The sequence below is a fragment of the Haematobia irritans genome, chromosome 4, assembly GCF_050003625.1.
Source record: "Haematobia irritans isolate KBUSLIRL chromosome 4, ASM5000362v1, whole genome shotgun sequence".
NCBI classification, from domain to species: Eukaryota; Metazoa; Arthropoda; class Insecta; order Diptera; family Muscidae; genus Haematobia; species Haematobia irritans.
Genome location: NC_134400.1, coordinates 40593148 through 40611278, shown reverse-complemented (window position 1 = coordinate 40611278; position 18131 = coordinate 40593148). Strand labels below are relative to the sequence as shown.

The following is an 18131-nucleotide window of genomic DNA, read 5'->3' as shown; positions in this document are numbered from 1 at the left end:
TCCCCAATAAACACAGGATGAGCGTTTTTCAAATGCAACAACTTTTCAGTTTGAGGGTAACTATAATTATCAACATAAATTCAACTTGACTTGAAACAGCTCATATTCAATACATCTTCAAATTGTTTGCGATTTACTTCCAATTTACCAAAATGTTGACGAAATCTTTGAAAAGGGGTTGAAGATAATATGAGAAAACTTTGACAAAACACTACCCTAAAATGCAACGAAAAAACCATGTGGTTTTCAATACTTGTTTGTGCAACGAAGTTCGTAGTCAATTGAAAGAAATAAAAAACATTTTAGACAAAAAACTGAATTTACTCCAAATAGTTTCTAATAATACGTAAGTGAAAATAAAAAAATGATATGAAACTTTAAGGAAGACACTAAATTATATCTCTTTGCCGAAAACTAAAATTATGGATTCTACGTTCTTTAAAACATTAAAAAGCTGATCGATGAAAAAATGTTGGACAAGTAACTGGAACTGCTTCAAATAGTTTATAATAAAGGGTGATTCTTTTGAGGTTAGGATTTTCATGCATTAGTATTTGACAGATCACGTGGGATTTCAGACATGGTGTCAAAGAGAAAGATGCTCAGTATGCTTTGACATTTCATCATGAATAGACTTACTAACGAGCCACAACGTCGAATTTTCAGTGAATGGGCCCTAGAAAAGTTGGCAGAAAATCCGCTTTTTTATCGACAAATTTTGTTCAGCGATGAGGCTCATTTCTGGTTGAATGGCTACGTAAATAAGCAAAATTGCCGCATTTGGAGTGAAGAGCAACCAGAAGCCGTTCAAGAACTGCCCATGCATCCCGAAAAATGCACTGTTTGGTGTGGTTTGTACGCTGGTGGAATCATTGGACCGTATTTTTTCAAAGATGCTGTTGGACGCAACGTTACGGTGAATGGCGATCGCTATCGTTCGATGCTAACAAACTTTTTGTTGCCAAAAATGGAAGAACTGAACTTGGTTGACATGTGGTTTCAACAAGATGGCGCTACATGCCACACAGCTCGCGATTCTATGGCCATTTTGAGGGAAAACTTCGGAGAACAATTCATCTCAAGAAATGGACCGGTAAGTTGGCCACCAAGATCATGCGATTTGACGCCTTTAGACTATTTTTTGTGGGGCTACGTCAAGTCTAAAGTCTACAGAAATAAGCCAGCAACTATTCCAGCTTTGGAAGACAACATTTCCGAAGAAATTCGGGCTATTCCGGCCGAAATGCTCGAAAAAGTTGCCCAAAATTGGACTTTCCGAATGGACCACCTAAGACGCAGCCGCGGTCAACATTTAAATGAAATTATCTTCAAAAAGTAAATGTCATGGACCAATCTAACGTTTCAAATAAAGAACCGATGAGATTTTGCAAATTTTATGCGTTTTTTTTTTTTTAAAAAGTTATCAAGCTCTTAACAAATCACCCTTTAATTGGTAAGTCAATATGAAAAATTAAATCAACACTTTAGAGAAGTCACTAAATTTAAATCTCATTGCAGAAAACTAAAATATTTGGATGCTGCATTCTTGGAAACATTAAGAGGTTGACCAATGAAAAATGATGGTGGCTTATCGAAAAGAGAAAGTTTCCATAAATCAAAGTACAATGAATTAAACTTGGTATTTATGCTTTTCAATATCAACTACTGGGTGATAATTCGCATCACGCCTATAGTTTAATTTACATCGCATCATCGGTTTAATTTGATATTTTGTGAATTGAAATTGCTGGAAATTTATTCTAACTCTCTAGTCATCAAGTTCCTTGCTAATTTCCCGAATTTTAATGAGTTTTACAACAATTTTGTGACACCAACGTTCTTGAGGAATTTTGTGGTACTGACCACGAAGTACGTGGTCAGTTATTTTTATTGACATAAAACTGAAATTAATCCAAAACGGTAATTATAATTGGTAAGTCAAAATAAAAAGTGAAATGAAAACGTAATGGAAATCACAAAACTCGATTGTTTTGCAGAAAACTAAAATCATTGGATGTTATATTCTTGGAAGATGTTGACCGGTGAAAAAATGATGAAGGAAACAACAAAGAAAAGATTCCAGAAAACTTGCAAAGGGCAACCAATTAAAACAAAGTGCAACAGTTCCTAAATCAAGAACTTCTGGATGAAAATGTGCATTACATCAATTTACATTCCGTCATCAGTTTGATATTTTGTGAATTCCTCTTGATGGAATCTATTCTAATACGCAGGCCAGCAAGTTCCTCGATAGTAATTATTTGAAATTTTCAGCATATTAATTAATAATTAATTAATTAATAGTTATGTGACACCAACATTATGGGGGAAATTATACATGAAAAATGTTTAAGTTATTTAAAGTTGTATTGACAGTTTTAGTTATTAATACCATTAATAAGATAATTATGTTTTGATTGGTATTATAACATATTATTATTTTTATATATTGTTAATGTTATTTTTAATATTATTATATTTTTAACGAAAAAAAATTAATAAAATGTACAAAATCACTAGAAATTTAGTGTTGACTTTCAGTAAGAACTGGGATTGACTTTCATGCAAATTGTGGTTAGAAAATATTCGCAGCAATATTAATTTTTAATTTGTCTCACATTGAAAACTGCTTGAGAAATTATTGAGTAGCAATGCATTTCAATTTGAGGATTACAATTGAGAGATTATTGCTATTGTGTTGAATTTTACTGTTGAGGGTAATGTCTGTTTTTTGTTGAGAACGCGATTTTCTCAACAATTTCTCAACTTGAATATTACCCTAATCCTTTGAAAAAATGTTTGAAAAATTATTGCATTTTAGTATTTTTCAAACGTTTGTGTTTATTGGGTCCTGTGTTTATTGGGGACTCTCCATGGCAACCGTCAAACTAAAACATCTTAAAGGTGGGTATTAAGTTCGAGTTTAACCGCTAAAATCTTCATTTTTTCACTAAAGTGAAAACCAAATCAGTAAAAAAGACATACAATTATTCATATTTGTTGCAGATTTCATTATAACTTGATGGGTAATAGCCCAAAGCAAATTTTCACAATGTTTGTATTCCATAAAATGGATTATTAAAGAAAAGTAATCGTGAAAATTACGATTTTAGCGGCTAAACTCGAACTTAATACCCACCTTAACTCGGTGTGAACAGTGAAATGTTTTGGAAAAATGAATGAGGAAAACGAGTCAGTGGGAACATAGCATTACAATCGTTACAAGTCTAAAGCATAGTATTCAAGTTGAACCCACTTTGAATTATAATGTGTCTTTGATGTGAAGTATGCTAACAGAAGTTGGTTGCAGTTCTTTGTTTTCTCAGCAAATTTGATATCTGACGTTCACTCATTCTTTTCGTCAGAGACGTCAACGTGTACACATCGCTTGGCTTTGGTAGGTGTTTGCTAATTTCTTTTCATTTATTATAAATCAAAATATTCCAAACATCTTTTTAATTATTTTAAATTACTGTGATTATTCGTGATGTATCTATTCAATGATTTTAATTTATTGCAATATTTTTGTGTTTTTGCAGTTCTTAAATTCATTTTCCGAGTCCCTAATTTCACATACTTGATTCAAGATGGTTAGGGAGAACAAAGCTGCCTGGAAGGCTCAATATTTCATTAAAGTCGTCGTAAGTATAATTTTCCTCATATCATGTTCATGTATATGTTTTTAATATGATGAAAAGAATTTACGTCTGAATGTTTACCGTCTGAATGCCCCGCTTGAAAAAGCTGAACCCAGGTATTCTGGTAGACTAGAAGTTGAGAAAATGCTCTTAAGCGTGTCTGATATTAGTATGCAGTGTATACTGCTGCCTTGCCTTTTTGGTCTCCACATCAGTTTAATGCCTTTTATTTTTCTAATCTCTCTCTAGGAACTCTTCAACGAATATCCCAAGTGCTTCATTGTAGGTGCTGACAATGTTGGTTCCCGTCAAATGCAACACATCCGTACCAGCCTTCGCGGTATGGGTGTTGTTCTTATGGGCAAAAACACCATGATGCGTAAGGCCATTCGCGGTCATTTGGAACAAAACGGCCAATTGGAAAAGTTGTTGCCCCATATCAAGGGAAACGTCGGTTTTGTCTTCACCAAGGGCGATTTGGCCGAAATTCGTGACAAATTGTTGGAATCCAAAGTACGTGCTCCAGCTCGTGCCGGTGCTATTGCTCCATTGCCCGTCATTATTCCAGCTCAAAACACTGGTCTTGGTCCCGAAAAGACTTCTTTCTTCCAAGCCTTGTCTATCCCCACCAAGATTTCCAAGGGTACAATTGAAATCATCAATGATGTTCCAATTTTGAAGCCTGGTGACAAGGTCGGTGCTTCCGAAGCTACCTTGCTTAATATGTTGAACATTTCTCCCTTCTCGTATGGTTTGATCATCAACCAAGTTTACGATTCTGGTTCCATTTTCTCTCCTGAAATTTTGGACATAAAACCCGAAGATTTGCGCGCCAAATTCCAAGCTGGTGTTGCCAACTTGGCCGCCGTTTCATTGGAAATTGGATATCCCACCATCGCGTCTGCTCCTCACAGCATTGCCAATGGTTTCAAGAATTTGTTGGCTATTGCTGCTACAACCGAAGTCGAGTTCAAGGAAGCCACCACCATCAAGGAGTACATCAAGGATCCCAGCAAATTCGCTGTTGCCGCCGCCGCTGCTGCCCCAGCTGCTGCTGCTGCCTCCGAAAAGAAGGAAGAAGCCAAGAAGGAAGAATCCGAAGAAGAGGATGACGATGATATGGGCTTCGGTCTTTTCGACTAAAGTCGTAAATGCACCAAGTCAAATAAAACCAAGTTACCAATATTATTTTGGTATCCTAGCTGTAGAGATTACGCATTATGCCATGCACCACACTTCCATCGATTGCGTTTGTGGCATCATATATTAACCAATGGATGTTTTCCGACGATCTTGAAAACCATCTTTTTACTGTGATTTTTTTGCTCGCACAAGTTCAATGAATTATTGTCGCGGTATGACAAACCCAATGGCAAGTTGTTGATACTTTGTGTTTTCGCTTAGAAATCTTAAGAAAATAAAGTAATCTTGAAAAGGCAAAACAATCTGAAGTATTTTTTTAGTATTTAAAGGGTCCAACAAGAAGTCAGGGGAAATTAAAAACAAATCAAATGAGTAAATTTGGCCCAAATCGTATCCGTCTTTGAACTTTGGCGCTGAGAATATTAACCCCCATTTTTTTTCTTCGGCGGTTTTGTAAGGAAAATATGGGTATTTTGCCCTAAATCTGAAACGATTTCAACCTAATTTGGCATGCCTTGTAATAATGTTAATTCTACTTCCTGTCCAAAATTTCAATTTCGTAAATCGGAGCAAAACGTTGACCACAAATGGGTGAATGTAAATCGGACGAAAGATATATATGGGACTTGTATCTAAATCTGAACCGATACCTTTGTATGTTTCGGGTAAGCTCGGAAACGGCTGAACCGATTTATTTGAAACTTTCAGAGATCGTAGGGGGTGCTCATGTGGTGAAAATAGGGTATCTTATTTTTTGACACCTGGGGGGTTACTCTGTATTGCGATGCGTAAGAAAAATTGTCGCGAATCTAGTAATTGGTACTCAGTAATTCGTTTTCGTATCTACCTTGCGCATCTAGTTTTCGCAAATCTGGCATCACCGCACTCTATAATGCGAAAGCGTATGTCAAACTCGTTCGTTGATCGCAAAAATCGTGCGCAAACAAAATAGCAATCGCAAAGTAACAAATATGTAAGTAAGCACAATTAAATTTTTATATTTGTATCTAAATTGTTTATTGTTTTAGGGAAAAACCAAAAAAGTTACAGACACAGCAACGTCAGTTCCAAACTTTGGTAGACTTTATGGTCTCTTCCGCAGTTACCTCAAATTGTATGTGCTTGGGACAAAGTATTCGTTCAATCACCTCGCAAACTTCTTTTAAGCAGCGCGACATAGATTGCTCTGATAGTCCTAAAAGATGGTCTTGGCCGATTTGTAGATAGCCACCTTGTCCAAGCAATTTCAAAGCAGCGGCCACTTTTATTGGAGTTGGAATGGCTGTGGATTTATTTGGATCGACAAGGTCGTCTTTAATAGCGTTTAATACATACATAAACGCATCTTTATTAAGACGAAATCTATAAAAATGAAATATTCGAAAACGTTTGTCACATAATTTGAGTTTCCATTTTCTTACCCGTGGTCACTTAGGGAGAGTATATTTGACCGATCTCGCAAAATTCTTCTTGTAATTCGTTCATGTTAATTTTCTTCAAACCATAACGCTATCGAATCCATAATTATTACTTTTTTGTTATAAACGATTAGCAAGTTTTAAAAGAACACGCACCGAACGGAAGATTGTTTAAAATGTTTTTATTTACAATTTTTTGACATTTCTTTTTATCATTTTCGTTATTGTTTACATTGTGCAGCCAGCGTTGTCATATTTTCGCTTTATTTTGCTAAAGCGTTACCATATTTTCAGTTTACTTTGCGAAAGCGTTTGCGCAAGTGATACAGAGTACCGAATTGTACTCTTAACGCATTTAACTATCGCATCGCATTTGCTTTCGTATCGCAATACAGAGTAACCCCCCTGGTCGCGGAGACGGACCTCCCCTTTGTCCGGCTTTTTGAAAATTGGACCAAAGTTGACAGATTTGCCTGAAATTGAAAGTTGGCGTTGGCATCTAGAAAAAGATCCGCTACTTTATTTTTCGATATTTGGACGCTCCTTTCTCCAACTTTTTTTTTAAGTACAGTGAAAATTCTCTAAATACCTGAGATTTACAGAGAAAATGCGGTGAGATTATGAAATTAATATGGGGTACCCCATGTGTTCATATGTGTTCGGGAGGAGGACCTCCCCCTTGTCCGACTTTTTGTAACTTGGAACAAAATTATACAATTTGCATGGAATTTTTAGGGAAGGTTGAAGAGGGCGTCTAGACAAAGAACGGCCACTTTTTTTCGCCACTTTATTTTTCCAATTTACTTGAAATTTACAGAGGACGTGGGGAGAGTTTATGAAAATAATATTGGATACCTGATTTTGTAGTTATTGACCGCGAAGAGGGGCCGTTCCTTGCCCTTTGTTTTGTAAATTGGGCTTATAATTTGCTTGACATTTTCTGGGACAAACACACTAGATACGATACATCACTATTCTATATTTGGTCGGGGAGGGGGAACCTCCCTCCTCTAAAACTGAAAAAATTAAATTCTCAAGTTTTCTTGAAATTTATAAAGGCCGTGGAAGGTTATGAAATCAATGTGAAGTACCTGTTGTTTGAGTATTTGTCCCATACTTGAAGGAAAGTTTCTAGATTTTCTTGGAATTTTCAGGGAAGGTTAAGGGTGCAATTTAACCTTCTCCGACCTACTTGAATTATACAGGGAACGTGGGAAGAGGTGATTAAATTAATACATTTTTAAATTAGTACATGATTTTTCGATATCTTGTTGGGGAAGGGGAATAGTGAAATAGGCTTGCATAGGCTTCTGCCAGACTCTTTTAAATAAAAAACTTTAATTTACATGAAATTGGCAGATAACGTAGAGGGTGCATCATTTTTCAGTGTATGTTCGGGAAGGCATGTTCTCCGTGTCAAACAGTTTAACAAATGTGAATGTGGTAAATTTTTAAGTACTTTTGCTCTTTCCGATTTATAGGATAGGAAGCATTGATTCTTTGTATGTTGTTGAAATATAATACCTAATTTTCCGGTATGATGAGGAGAAGGATATCTTTTTTTGACAAACCGCACTTAAAATTCACAGGAAATGTAGAAGATTGTCCAATGATTTGAATACAGAACATAATTTAAACAAATTGGTGGCAAGGGAACACCCTCTCCCCGATGTTTGTTAAGACGGACCGTTTTACATCTGCATATCCGCCGTATTTCTGTATATAAACAAAAAACAAATTGCCCAATTTGTTTGAAAGAATTCAAATCATTTCGAATTTGTTTTCAACTCGAAGGATAACGTAAAATGTTCCTACAAATACGCTTCAGAAGGCGCAGTGAAGCGGGTTACGCTTGTTTTCTATAAAAATAAAATTTTGACAAAATTTTCTATAGAAATAAAATTTTGCAAAAATTTTCTACAGAAATAAAATTTTGACAAAATTTTCTATATAAATAAAATTTATTTATTTATTTATTTATTTATTCCTTTATTGTAATATAAAGCCTTCAAGGCCAATAACATTATTACAAATATAAGTAGTTTGCAATTCAATTACCTTCTTAAGCAATGTACAAATAACGCGGCTCCCCAGCCATATATTAAAAACACAAAAAATGTTTACAAATATTAATATTAATAGCCCTAGCTGCACTAATGTTAAGTTGGTAGATCATCATAAAACGAACTTCCATCATAGAGTTAAAAAATATGAAGCGAGTTTGTGTCTAAACATAGGAACAGAATATGAAAAATTTCTTAATTCAAGTGGAAGACGATTCCAAGCGCGAATCACTCTCACCAGAAAAGAACGTTCGTAAAATTGGGTTACCATATGGGGAATTATCAACTGCGGATTTAGACAAAATATTCTATAGAAATAAAATTTTGACAAAATATTCTATGAAAAAAAATTGACAAAATTTTCTATAGAAATAAAATTTTGACAAAATGTTCTATAGAAATAAAATTTTGACAAAATTTTTTATAGAAATAAAATTTTGAGAAAAATTTTTATAGAAATAAAATTTCGAGAAAATTTTCTAAAGAAATAACATTTTGAGAAAATTTTCTATATAAATAAAATTTTGACAAAATTTTCTATAGAAATACAATTTTGACTAAATTTTCTATAGAAATACAATTTTCAGAAAATTTTCTATAGAAATGAAATTTTGACTTAATTTTCTACAGAAAATGTTCAGAAAATTTTTTATAGAAATAAAATACATGCATAGATATTTCGAAAATTCTCCTGGAAAAAGTTTGACACTCATATTAGGTCAAATATTTGCCATTGTGACCATACCCTAATTATAATTACTACTTACTTTCAAGGAGTCATTATGTTTGGTCGATGGATTGCCAAACCAAGTGATTTTAATATTCTAGGCCTGATATTTGTCATGTTTCAAAATACATAAATTGTTAAATCGACTCTCAAGAATAGAAACCAATATTTTTCTACGTTAGAAATGGAATGCCAAACTTTTATTATTATTATTACATAAAATTATAAATTTATTTTATCAAACAAACAATTTTAACAAGATTATAATTATATTTATGTAACATTATTTGTGCTGTTTCTTTTCAAGGTCACAAGTGTATAAATTTGTAAGGCACTTTGTGTAAATAGTTGAACTCAACAAATAGAATATGCATATACATACAAAAGAAAAAATACATGGATTTAGAAGAAAAAAATATATATGTACAGATATTACTTAAGTAAATTTGAAACTTTTTAGGCATTTATCGACATATACAAATAGTAATAAAGACATAATGGTTTGCTAACTATGATTCGAAACAAACACGATACTTTTAGTAGTAAGTAATGTCGATGGTGTCTTCAATGGGATTGCCCCATTCTTTGGCAACGATCATGATTTCATTCATAGATAGTTTAGGTCCAATCAAGGGATTCATTTGAGTCATATAGCAACACAACCAGCTAAAATAGGGTATAGAAAGATATGAAATTTGTCAAAAGAGTACATATTGCATTGCATGGGGGTGAGGTAGGTACTTACAAAAGCCAACAAGTGGCAGCAGTCAACATCAAACAACACTGTGTGATACTATTTTGGTAGAGAAATTATATTAAAATTATTTTTTTAGGCTGTTATAAGGCTATATTACAGCAATTAATTGACTCACCCTTTGTTAGGTCCTCTGGCGAAAAATGGACAAATAATGCCAATAAATGCCCAAATGCAGGTGATACAGAGGGGAGCAACATAGGCCTCAACCATATTGTTCGATTATACCTTATTACACACAAACAACAAAAGGAACCAAAAAAAATTTTAGAAAAATTAAGAGAATTTAATGAACCCAACTCCCAGCCAAAATAAAAACACAAAATTTTTTCTGTCACGGGTTGTCACATGATTAGCGATGCAAAACACACGAGTAATCGGTCGTTGAAATGACACATTAAATTAGTTGAACAAAGTACTACCCCTGTTATGAATATTAGGCCTGTTTCATAACAGTTGGAATTATCCAGTAAAACTTGGAATAGAATAAAGGTGGGTATTAAGTTCGAGTTTAGCCGCTAAAATCGCTAAAGTGAAAACTAAATCAGTAAACAAGTATATACGGCCGTAAGTTCGACCAGGCCGAAGCTTGGATTGCGTAGAAACTTCTACTGAAGACCCTGCCAGCATTTCAAAGTTCCATTTCATCCTCATCGCTACCACAGACTCGTAAATGTCACCACAACCATCGCGAACTGTGATGGGGGAAGCATATCAAAAAGTACAAAATGTACATGAAAGTATTTTGCCATCACTACTGTTAGAAGAGCCATTTTATTTTTTGTGAAACGCCAAGCGCAACCAGCTTGTTATATTTTATTTAAATATATTTTATTTAAACGAAAATAAAGTTCTGAAAACATAGATATTACGCTTAAAATTGTGAAAGGTATATGGTGAACAATTTTCGACTTTCCAAATAGAATAAAGTGATCGTTTTTCAAATATTTTTCCAGGCACGCTGTATCCATCGAAAATAAACAAACTGGCTGATAGACGCTGCAATATGTAACTTGCTATTTAAAACTCAACATCATTATTTTATTAATGCAAAAAATTATGTTAAATGTGATGAGATAAACCGAAAAATGTTATATTTATAAGAAATTATAAATGTTTAATCAACACTTGCCATTGGCAAGTGTTACCGCAACCCAAGTAATTCGATTGTGGATGACAGTCCCCTGCCAACATTTTTTGAATTTGGGGGCGCTTCTGAGAATATCCACTATGTCGAAAACAATCATATACGACATCAAAAACTCGTCGGAAAAGCGCCGTCACTATTGATAAGTTGTACCACGCCAAGTTACTACGAAAAAGTTTCTCATCAGTGCAATTATTAGGTGCCTATTTAGATCAATTTAGAAGGACGCCAATAAGAGCCCCGGCAAACTATCAGAAAAAGTGCATTTTAAGGTAATTGTAGAAGAATCATTGTGGTCAAGTAAAACACGATTGTGTAGATGTTTATTGATTTGATTAAACATTTATAATTTCTTATAAATATAAAATTTTTCGGTTTATCTCATCACATTTAACATAATTTTTTGCATTAATAAAATAATGATGTTGAGTTTTAAATAGCAAGTTACATATTGCAGCGTCTATCAGCCAGTTTATTTTCGTTGGAGGCAGCGTGCCTGGAAAAATATTTAAAAAACGATCACTTTATTCTATTTGGAAAGTCGAAAATTGTTCACCATATACCTTTCACAATTTTAAACGTAATATCTATGTTTTCAGAATTATATTCTCGTTTTTATTTAAATAAAATATAACAAGCTGGTTGCGGTTGGCGTTTCACAAAAAATAAAATGGCTCTTCTAACAGCAGTGATGGCAAAATACTTTCATGTACATTTTGTACTTTTTGATATACTTCCCCCATCACAGTTCGCGATGGTTGTGGTGACATTTACGAGTCTGTTGTAGCGATGAGGATGAAATGGAACTTTGAAATGCTGGCAGGGTTGTGCTTGGTGTTTCACAAAATATAAAATGGCTCTTGTAACAATAGTGATGGCAAAATACTTTCATGCGAATAGTGATGGCAAAATACTATCACAGTTGGCGATTGTTGCAGTGTCACTTACGAGTCTGTGGTAGCGATGAGGATGAAATGGAACATTGAAATGCTGGCAGGGTATTTATGCTAACGAAATTTTCGGTAGCGTTTAATTTCGTAAGCTGGTACGCACCTCTAATGAAAATAACAGGGTTGTCAAAAGCATATTTTGGCAGCAAACATTTAATTTATTACAATCATTGTGTGCGTAAAAGTTTTAAAAGATCTGTAAATAATAAACAATTTATTTGAGGAATATTTGGAACATATATTAACAATTTTTAAAAGCGATTAGCTGGTTTAAAATTTGTGTACACAGCCCTGTTTTTTTGTTGTAGATTTAAATAAATTTTTGCTATCGAAAATTTCGCTAGAGGTGCACACCGGCCTTAAGCTACACTTGTAGTTGTAAGTTTGAAACAAACGGCAATCTGAACGACGTACTATAGCGCATAACGCCTTATTTAGGCATAGTCATTGTTGATTAAAAAAATACGACTCTGTCTTTATTTACACTGCTAAAACTGTCATCTGAAATGATAATGCAAATTGCTATTCAGTGCAAGTGACGGGCAAAAATATTGAAAAAGAAGTTAGAAAATAATAAATAATTATTCAAAATGGTCCTGGAAAGTACTATGATCTGGTATGTTGTAACCCGAAAGTGTATTTAATAATAGTTTTCGTGTATTTACCTCAATTGTATATATATTTACGAGTTTTAAAAGTCTACTTTTTTGACGCATACATCTTGATAGCATTTTTCTTTGGAATACATTAAACATCACTAATATTTTCTTATAATGTTTACAGTTTTGATAACAGTGACTACCAGCGCAATGGGGACTATTTTCCTACACGTTTGAATGTTCAAAAAGATGGCATTAATCTCGTTTGCCTTACTAAAGTCCGTTCAAATCCCGAGAACAATGTGGGACTAATGACCATTTCCAAGTAGGTATATATTTCTATAATTCGTGAGCCAATATTAACAAATGCCATATATTAGTACTGTGGAAGTTTTGGCAACATTGACTAGCGATGTTGGACGGATTTTCTCAAAAATGCATTTGGTGCAACCCAAGGGAGAAATAAATCTATTGACCGGCGTTCGAATTGCCCATGTAAGTTTATTATATATCCAACAAATGGTACTAGTATTAAGCCATACTAAACCTAGCAAAAGTAAAATATAAAAACATTTGTCATATAACTATTTCCTTGTTTTGATTTCCTTTTCTAGTTGGTTTTAAAACATCGTCAAGGAAAAAATCATAAGATGCGCATTGTTGTTTTTGTTGGTTCACCTATTAAGAGTGAGGAGGCTGATTTAGTAAAATTAGCAAAACGTTTAAAAAAAGAAAAAGTAAATGTCGATATCGTCAGCTTTGGTGATCATGAATGTAACAATGAAATTTTACAAGCCTTTATAAATACTCTGAATGGCAAAGACGGCACTAGCTCCCATTTGGTATGTGTTCCCCGAGGCTCTGGATTATCTGATGCTTTGCTTTCCTCACCCATTATCCAAGGTGAAGATGGTATGGGTGGTGCTGGTTTAGGAGGAGCAGGATTTGAATTTGGCGTTGATCCCAATGAAGATCCAGAATTGGCTTTAGCCTTGCGTGTCTCTATGGAGGAGCAAAGACAGCGTCAAGAAGAGGAACAACGTCGTGCAGCTGGTGCAAGCACTGAGGAAACTGGAGGAGCCGAGAAGAGTACATCTACAGGTAGTGCTGCAGCAACAGCAGCTGCTGATGAACCCAATTCGGAAGAAGCCATGTTGCAACGAGCATTGGCTATGTCCACAGAACAGGTAACCAGGGAATTGTGATATTTTCTACTTGATGTAATACAATTATATTCATTATTTCATAGAGCGATGATAATTTACCAGATTTCGCTAATATGACTGAAGAGGAGCAGATTGCATTTGCCATGCAAATGTCAATGCAAGACGCTGGTAAGTTCATAAGCATACTAGTGTAGGGCATTATAGTTCAGTGTAGTGGTCGCTCACTTCAGCTCTTTTCCGATCAACGAACTAGTTCGGTCAGTTAGTACATTTTCGGCCAGAGACCGGTTCATTTCGACTTCTGTTATTGCTTTCTTCCAGTTCATCATAAATGAAATTTATTAGCTTTGCGTTGATTTATTCATCCCAAAAAACACATGCGATAGGAAACCCGAACAGCTTATGTGCAAACAAGATCGATATGAGCGCAAAGGCAGAAAAATGTCCAATTATTAAGAAAGCGAAAATAACTGAGCGAACAAACTCATGCAATGTGCTTAGCTAGTTAAACTGACATGGTGAACGGAACGATAGATGTGAACTAGTTCAGTTCGCTCAGTTCGTATGCTTAAAGCATACGAAATAAGTAACCCGCTGTAAAGTTTAGTTAGTATGAATAATTGAAAAAGGGAGATGTTGACTGGAACATTTGAAAAAAAAAATACCATAATTTTTTTGCCAGATTTGATGATAATTCATTGTATTCACAATATATCAGCATGTACGGATTTTCTTCAGATAAACTAAAACCATAAATCCTTCTGTGTCTTCCTAGCAGATGAGACAGTAACACAACAGGCCAAACGTCCCAAAACCGAAGAAAATGCCCCCATGGAAGTCGATGAAGACTATTCTGAAGTCATTGGTGACCCAGCTTTTCTACAAAGCGTTTTAGAAAATCTACCAGGTGTAGATCCACAATCTGAAGCTGTACGAGATGCCGTTGGCTCATTAAGCAAGGATAAAGATAAGGATAAGAAAACTGATGGCAGTCAGGACAAGCAATAAAATGTGTAGTGTGGAAGTAAAGCTTGAAACGTTTTGAGAATCATTTATTATTATAATGAAACTATCATTCGGGGCGTTTTTGTATCTCACGCAAGAACTTCTCACATTCACCTCATCCACAATAATTCTATGCTTGGAGTACATGTTACAATAAATGACATAAGTTTGTTCATAGTGTCTTCAAATTTCCCTCCTTTAGAGTAGAGGACACATTCCTGTAAGAAAATCACTTCGATGCAGAACATTTTTTTAGGTGAGATATCTTGCGTGACCCTGAAAGGCATCCCTAATAATGTGGCTCCAAAATTTATGTAATTTTTTTATTGAATAAACCGGCATAATACTAAAATGTATGCTCTATTTGAGTCAAATTATTTGAAACAGTGTACTATTTGGAAATCTATAATAATTTTGGCAAAATTTTCTATATAAATAAAATTTTGGCAAAATTTTCTATAGAAATAAAATTTTGATAAAATTTTATATAGAAATAAAATTTTGATAAAATTTTATATAGAAATAAAATTTTGACAAAATTTTCTATAGAAATAAAATTTTGACAAAATTCATTTTCTATATAAATAAAATTTTGACAAAATTTTCTATAGAAATAAAATTTTGGCAAAATTTTCTATAGAAAAAAAAATTGGCAAACTTTTCTATAGAAAAAAAATTGGCAAACTTTTCTATAGAAATAAAATTATATAATTATATTTGTTTAGTTCGGCTTGAGGTCATATGAATAAAAACAGATGTTGTTGTTTTCGTTGAGTTGTATTTTTATTTAAAATTATCCAATATTTCGAAACATCTCCGATGTTCGTCCTCAGGGTATTTTTTTTAGAAGTAAAGAACAATGAACTTATTCGCAAACGAGTAAATTTACAACACACTCAGTTGTAAATTTACTCGTTTCAAATTACATGATGAAAATAAAAATAAATAAATATAATTTTGCAAAAATTTTCTATAGAAATAAAATTTGTTTTATTTGTTATTGTTGGCTTCTCTTCAATCGTTATTGTTGTTTTTTTTTTTTTTTTTTTTTGATCTCAGCTTAAAGCCATGCATTGACTAAACTACAAGTGTAGCTTAACCAACAGAGGAAAAGTATGCTTGTCAAATTTATTTGGGCAAAGCCCTATAGACTGCAAGATGGTTGGATGTACAGCTGTTTCGGAATTACCACATTCCTCATCAGCATCCTCTACTTGCAGCAAAACTATCAACCAATTATCAGAATAAATTCGGGTAATTCACTCAACCCAACGTGAACTACACTTGAACCTCCCGAAAAAGGGTTTGATAGTCGGCTACTGCTTAAACAAATTTGCAAAAATTTTCTATAGAAATAAAATTTTGCAAAAATTTTCTATAGAAATAAAATTTTGATAAAATTTTCTATAGCAATAAAATTTTGATAAAATTTTCTATAGAAATAAAATTTTGCAAAAATTTTGTATAGAAATAAAATTTTGACAAAATTTTCTATAGAAATGAAATTTTGACAAAATTTTGTATAGAAATAAAATAATGAAAAATTGTCTATAGAAGTAAAATTTTGACAAAATTTTCTATAGAAATAAAATTTTGACAAAATTTTCTATAGAAATAAAATTTTGACAAAATTTTCTATAGAATTGAAATTTTGACAAAATTTTCTATAGAAATAAAATTTTGATAAAAATTTGACAAACTTTTCTATAGAATTAAAATTTTGATAAATTTTTCTATAGAAATAAAATTTTGATAGAATTTTCTATAGCAATAAAATTTTGACAAAATTTTCTATAGAAATAAAATTTTGACAAAATTTTCTATAGAAATAAAATTTTGACAAAATTTTCTATAGAAATAACATTTTGCAAAAATTTTCTAAAGAAATAAAATTTTGCACAAATTTTCTATACAAATAAATTTTGTAAAAATTTTCTATAGAAATAAAATTTTGCAAACATTTTCTATAGAAACAATAAATTAATGATTTTTCAAGCTCGGGGTATTTTTTGAATATTTTATTTATTTTTTCCAATATTTCGCGATCGTCATATTGAATCGCTTCTTCAGGGGGTATGCATAATATAGACAAAACAAAATACTTAAGCTACTGTAGATTCACTACACTCGTCGGCTGTATGTATTGCAATACATAAAAAGGTTGAAGAAAATCAAAGAAAATAATAATTTCTATAGAAATAAAATTTTGACAAAATTTTCTATAGAAATAAAATTTTGACAAAATTTTTTATATGTAGCGGACTTCATTCCCTGTAACTTCTTGACCCATGTTCCATAGGCCTTCTTCGCTGAGTGATGCACATGGTTGACTTCCCAAAAAGACCTCTTCCAATAATTCAGTCAAACTTCTGTATATTGGACACCACTGTCCGCTTCCCATTTTCTTGTATTCTGATATAATTTCTGTATAATGAAATTTCTATATAATGAAGTTTTCTGGTGCCATCAAATTCATTATAGGGAAGTTCCACTGTGTATTCAACAATTCGATACTCTATTCATTTTTGTGATACCCAAAACTTTAAACAATATTTTTTTAGTATGGAAATATTTAATTTTTCTATTAATACTTTATCAAATAACTGTTCAACAATATTCCTTCCACTGTATTCGAGAGCATCGTATTCGAACGATTTTTATAGAATTTGTGAAGCTTTTCGGTTCCCCATCCACCTTTTGTATTTAAAAAACAGCCATACTAGATCAACCCTATTAATTATGAACATAATTTCGCAGGACATTTAATTGGATAGCACTTTATTTCGGTTACCAACCAAAAAGTTCCTATTTTACAATCATATTAACACATAATTTGACTAAATTATAAAGCTTTCCAAAGCAAGAGTTTGAAATTTACTTCAATCCACGGTATTCACGGATGTGATACAAGACCCAAGCTGGAATGACCAAAGTGCTCACAAACATACCACCGCCAAGGAAAAGTTTCTCCTATAATGCAAGGAATAAAGGACATAGTAAATAAATTTTCATACCAGAATGATTTACGTAACCTCTTTTGTAAGAACAAATTCGAGATGATGAAAACTACTTACAGCAGATGAAACTTTTTGGGTTGGTGGGGATGAAACAACCGATTGGCAACGACGTTGAACGGCATTACGGATGGCAGGAGCCAATAAAACAGCAGCGGATTTTTGGAACATTTTGGAACAATCAAATACTTTCTTGGAGAGCCTTCTAAATCGATGTGTGGTTTTTCGCAAGCTACGAAGTCAAATCAATGTTAAATAACGCCGTTAACATTGTACACTATGTTACAAAGATTTGTGCTTGCTATAATTAGTTGCAAAGTAACGTCACGTCACATGCCTTTCTTATAACAAGATACTGTACAACTTTTTGGCGATTATATACAATGCACCCCATTATTCTTTCAATATCAAACTTGATTGATGGATTGTGCAATTAATTTATGTGTTCGATGAGGCATTTATCGATGATTATCTTATCCTTTTGAACACATTATAAGATTCACTTCA

The 18131-nt window shown here is 33.2% G+C and overlaps 4 protein-coding genes and 2 long non-coding RNA genes across 7 annotated transcripts; 3 read left to right on the top strand and 3 right to left on the bottom strand.

Annotated features, from left to right (window-relative positions):
- The first annotated feature begins 3259 nt into the window (after positions 1–3259).
- On the top strand, positions 3260–5083 carry RpLP0 (ribosomal protein LP0). Its single transcript, XM_075304102.1, has 3 exons — positions 3260–3397; positions 3540–3641; positions 3888–5083. Exons 2-3 carry the CDS (start codon positions 3588–3590, stop codon positions 4779–4781), a joined length of 948 nt encoding a protein of 315 aa, XP_075160217.1. The 5' UTR covers positions 3260–3397; positions 3540–3587; the 3' UTR covers positions 4782–5083.
- Positions 5084–5548: 465 nt separating this feature from the next.
- On the top strand, positions 5549–6181 carry LOC142233250 (uncharacterized). The gene is made up of 2 exons (XR_012721368.1): positions 5549–5754; positions 5810–6181. It is a non-coding gene; the product is annotated as an uncharacterized LOC142233250 (long non-coding RNA).
- LOC142233251 (uncharacterized) lies at positions 5774–6604 on the bottom strand. The gene is made up of 2 exons (XR_012721369.1): positions 6203–6604; positions 5774–6143 (listed from the first exon to the last, which is right to left on the bottom strand). It is a non-coding gene; the product is annotated as an uncharacterized LOC142233251 (long non-coding RNA).
- Positions 6605–9157: 2553 nt separating this feature from the next.
- On the bottom strand, positions 9158–10086 carry VhaM9.7-b (Vacuolar H[+] ATPase M9.7 subunit b). Its single transcript, XM_075304101.1, has 3 exons — positions 9862–10086; positions 9735–9782; positions 9158–9655 (listed from the first exon to the last, which is right to left on the bottom strand). The coding sequence occupies exons 1-3, from the start codon at positions 9954–9956 to the stop codon at positions 9526–9528; spliced, it is 273 nt and encodes a 90-aa protein (XP_075160216.1). The 5' UTR covers positions 9957–10086; the 3' UTR covers positions 9158–9525.
- Positions 10087–12320: 2234 nt separating this feature from the next.
- On the top strand, positions 12321–14966 carry Rpn10 (regulatory particle non-ATPase 10). Of its 2 annotated transcripts, none has more exons than XM_075304100.1 (6): positions 12321–12456; positions 12624–12764; positions 12820–12934; positions 13054–13626; positions 13689–13773; positions 14384–14966. In XM_075304100.1, the coding sequence occupies exons 1-6, from the start codon at positions 12431–12433 to the stop codon at positions 14611–14613; spliced, it is 1170 nt and encodes a 389-aa protein (XP_075160215.1). In that variant the 5' UTR covers positions 12321–12430; the 3' UTR covers positions 14614–14966. The 2 variants fall into 2 exon arrangements, with proteins under 2 accessions (XP_075160215.1, XP_075160213.1); XM_075304098.1 differs by having other exon boundaries at positions 14381–14783.
- A 2405-nt stretch (positions 14967–17371) lies between these two features.
- On the bottom strand, positions 17372–17878 carry LOC142235053 (uncharacterized). The gene is made up of 2 exons (XM_075306284.1): positions 17685–17878; positions 17372–17580 (listed from the first exon to the last, which is right to left on the bottom strand). Exons 1-2 carry the CDS (start codon positions 17793–17795, stop codon positions 17485–17487), a joined length of 207 nt encoding a protein of 68 aa, XP_075162399.1. The 5' UTR covers positions 17796–17878; the 3' UTR covers positions 17372–17484.
- Positions 17879–18131: the final 253 nt, after the last annotated feature.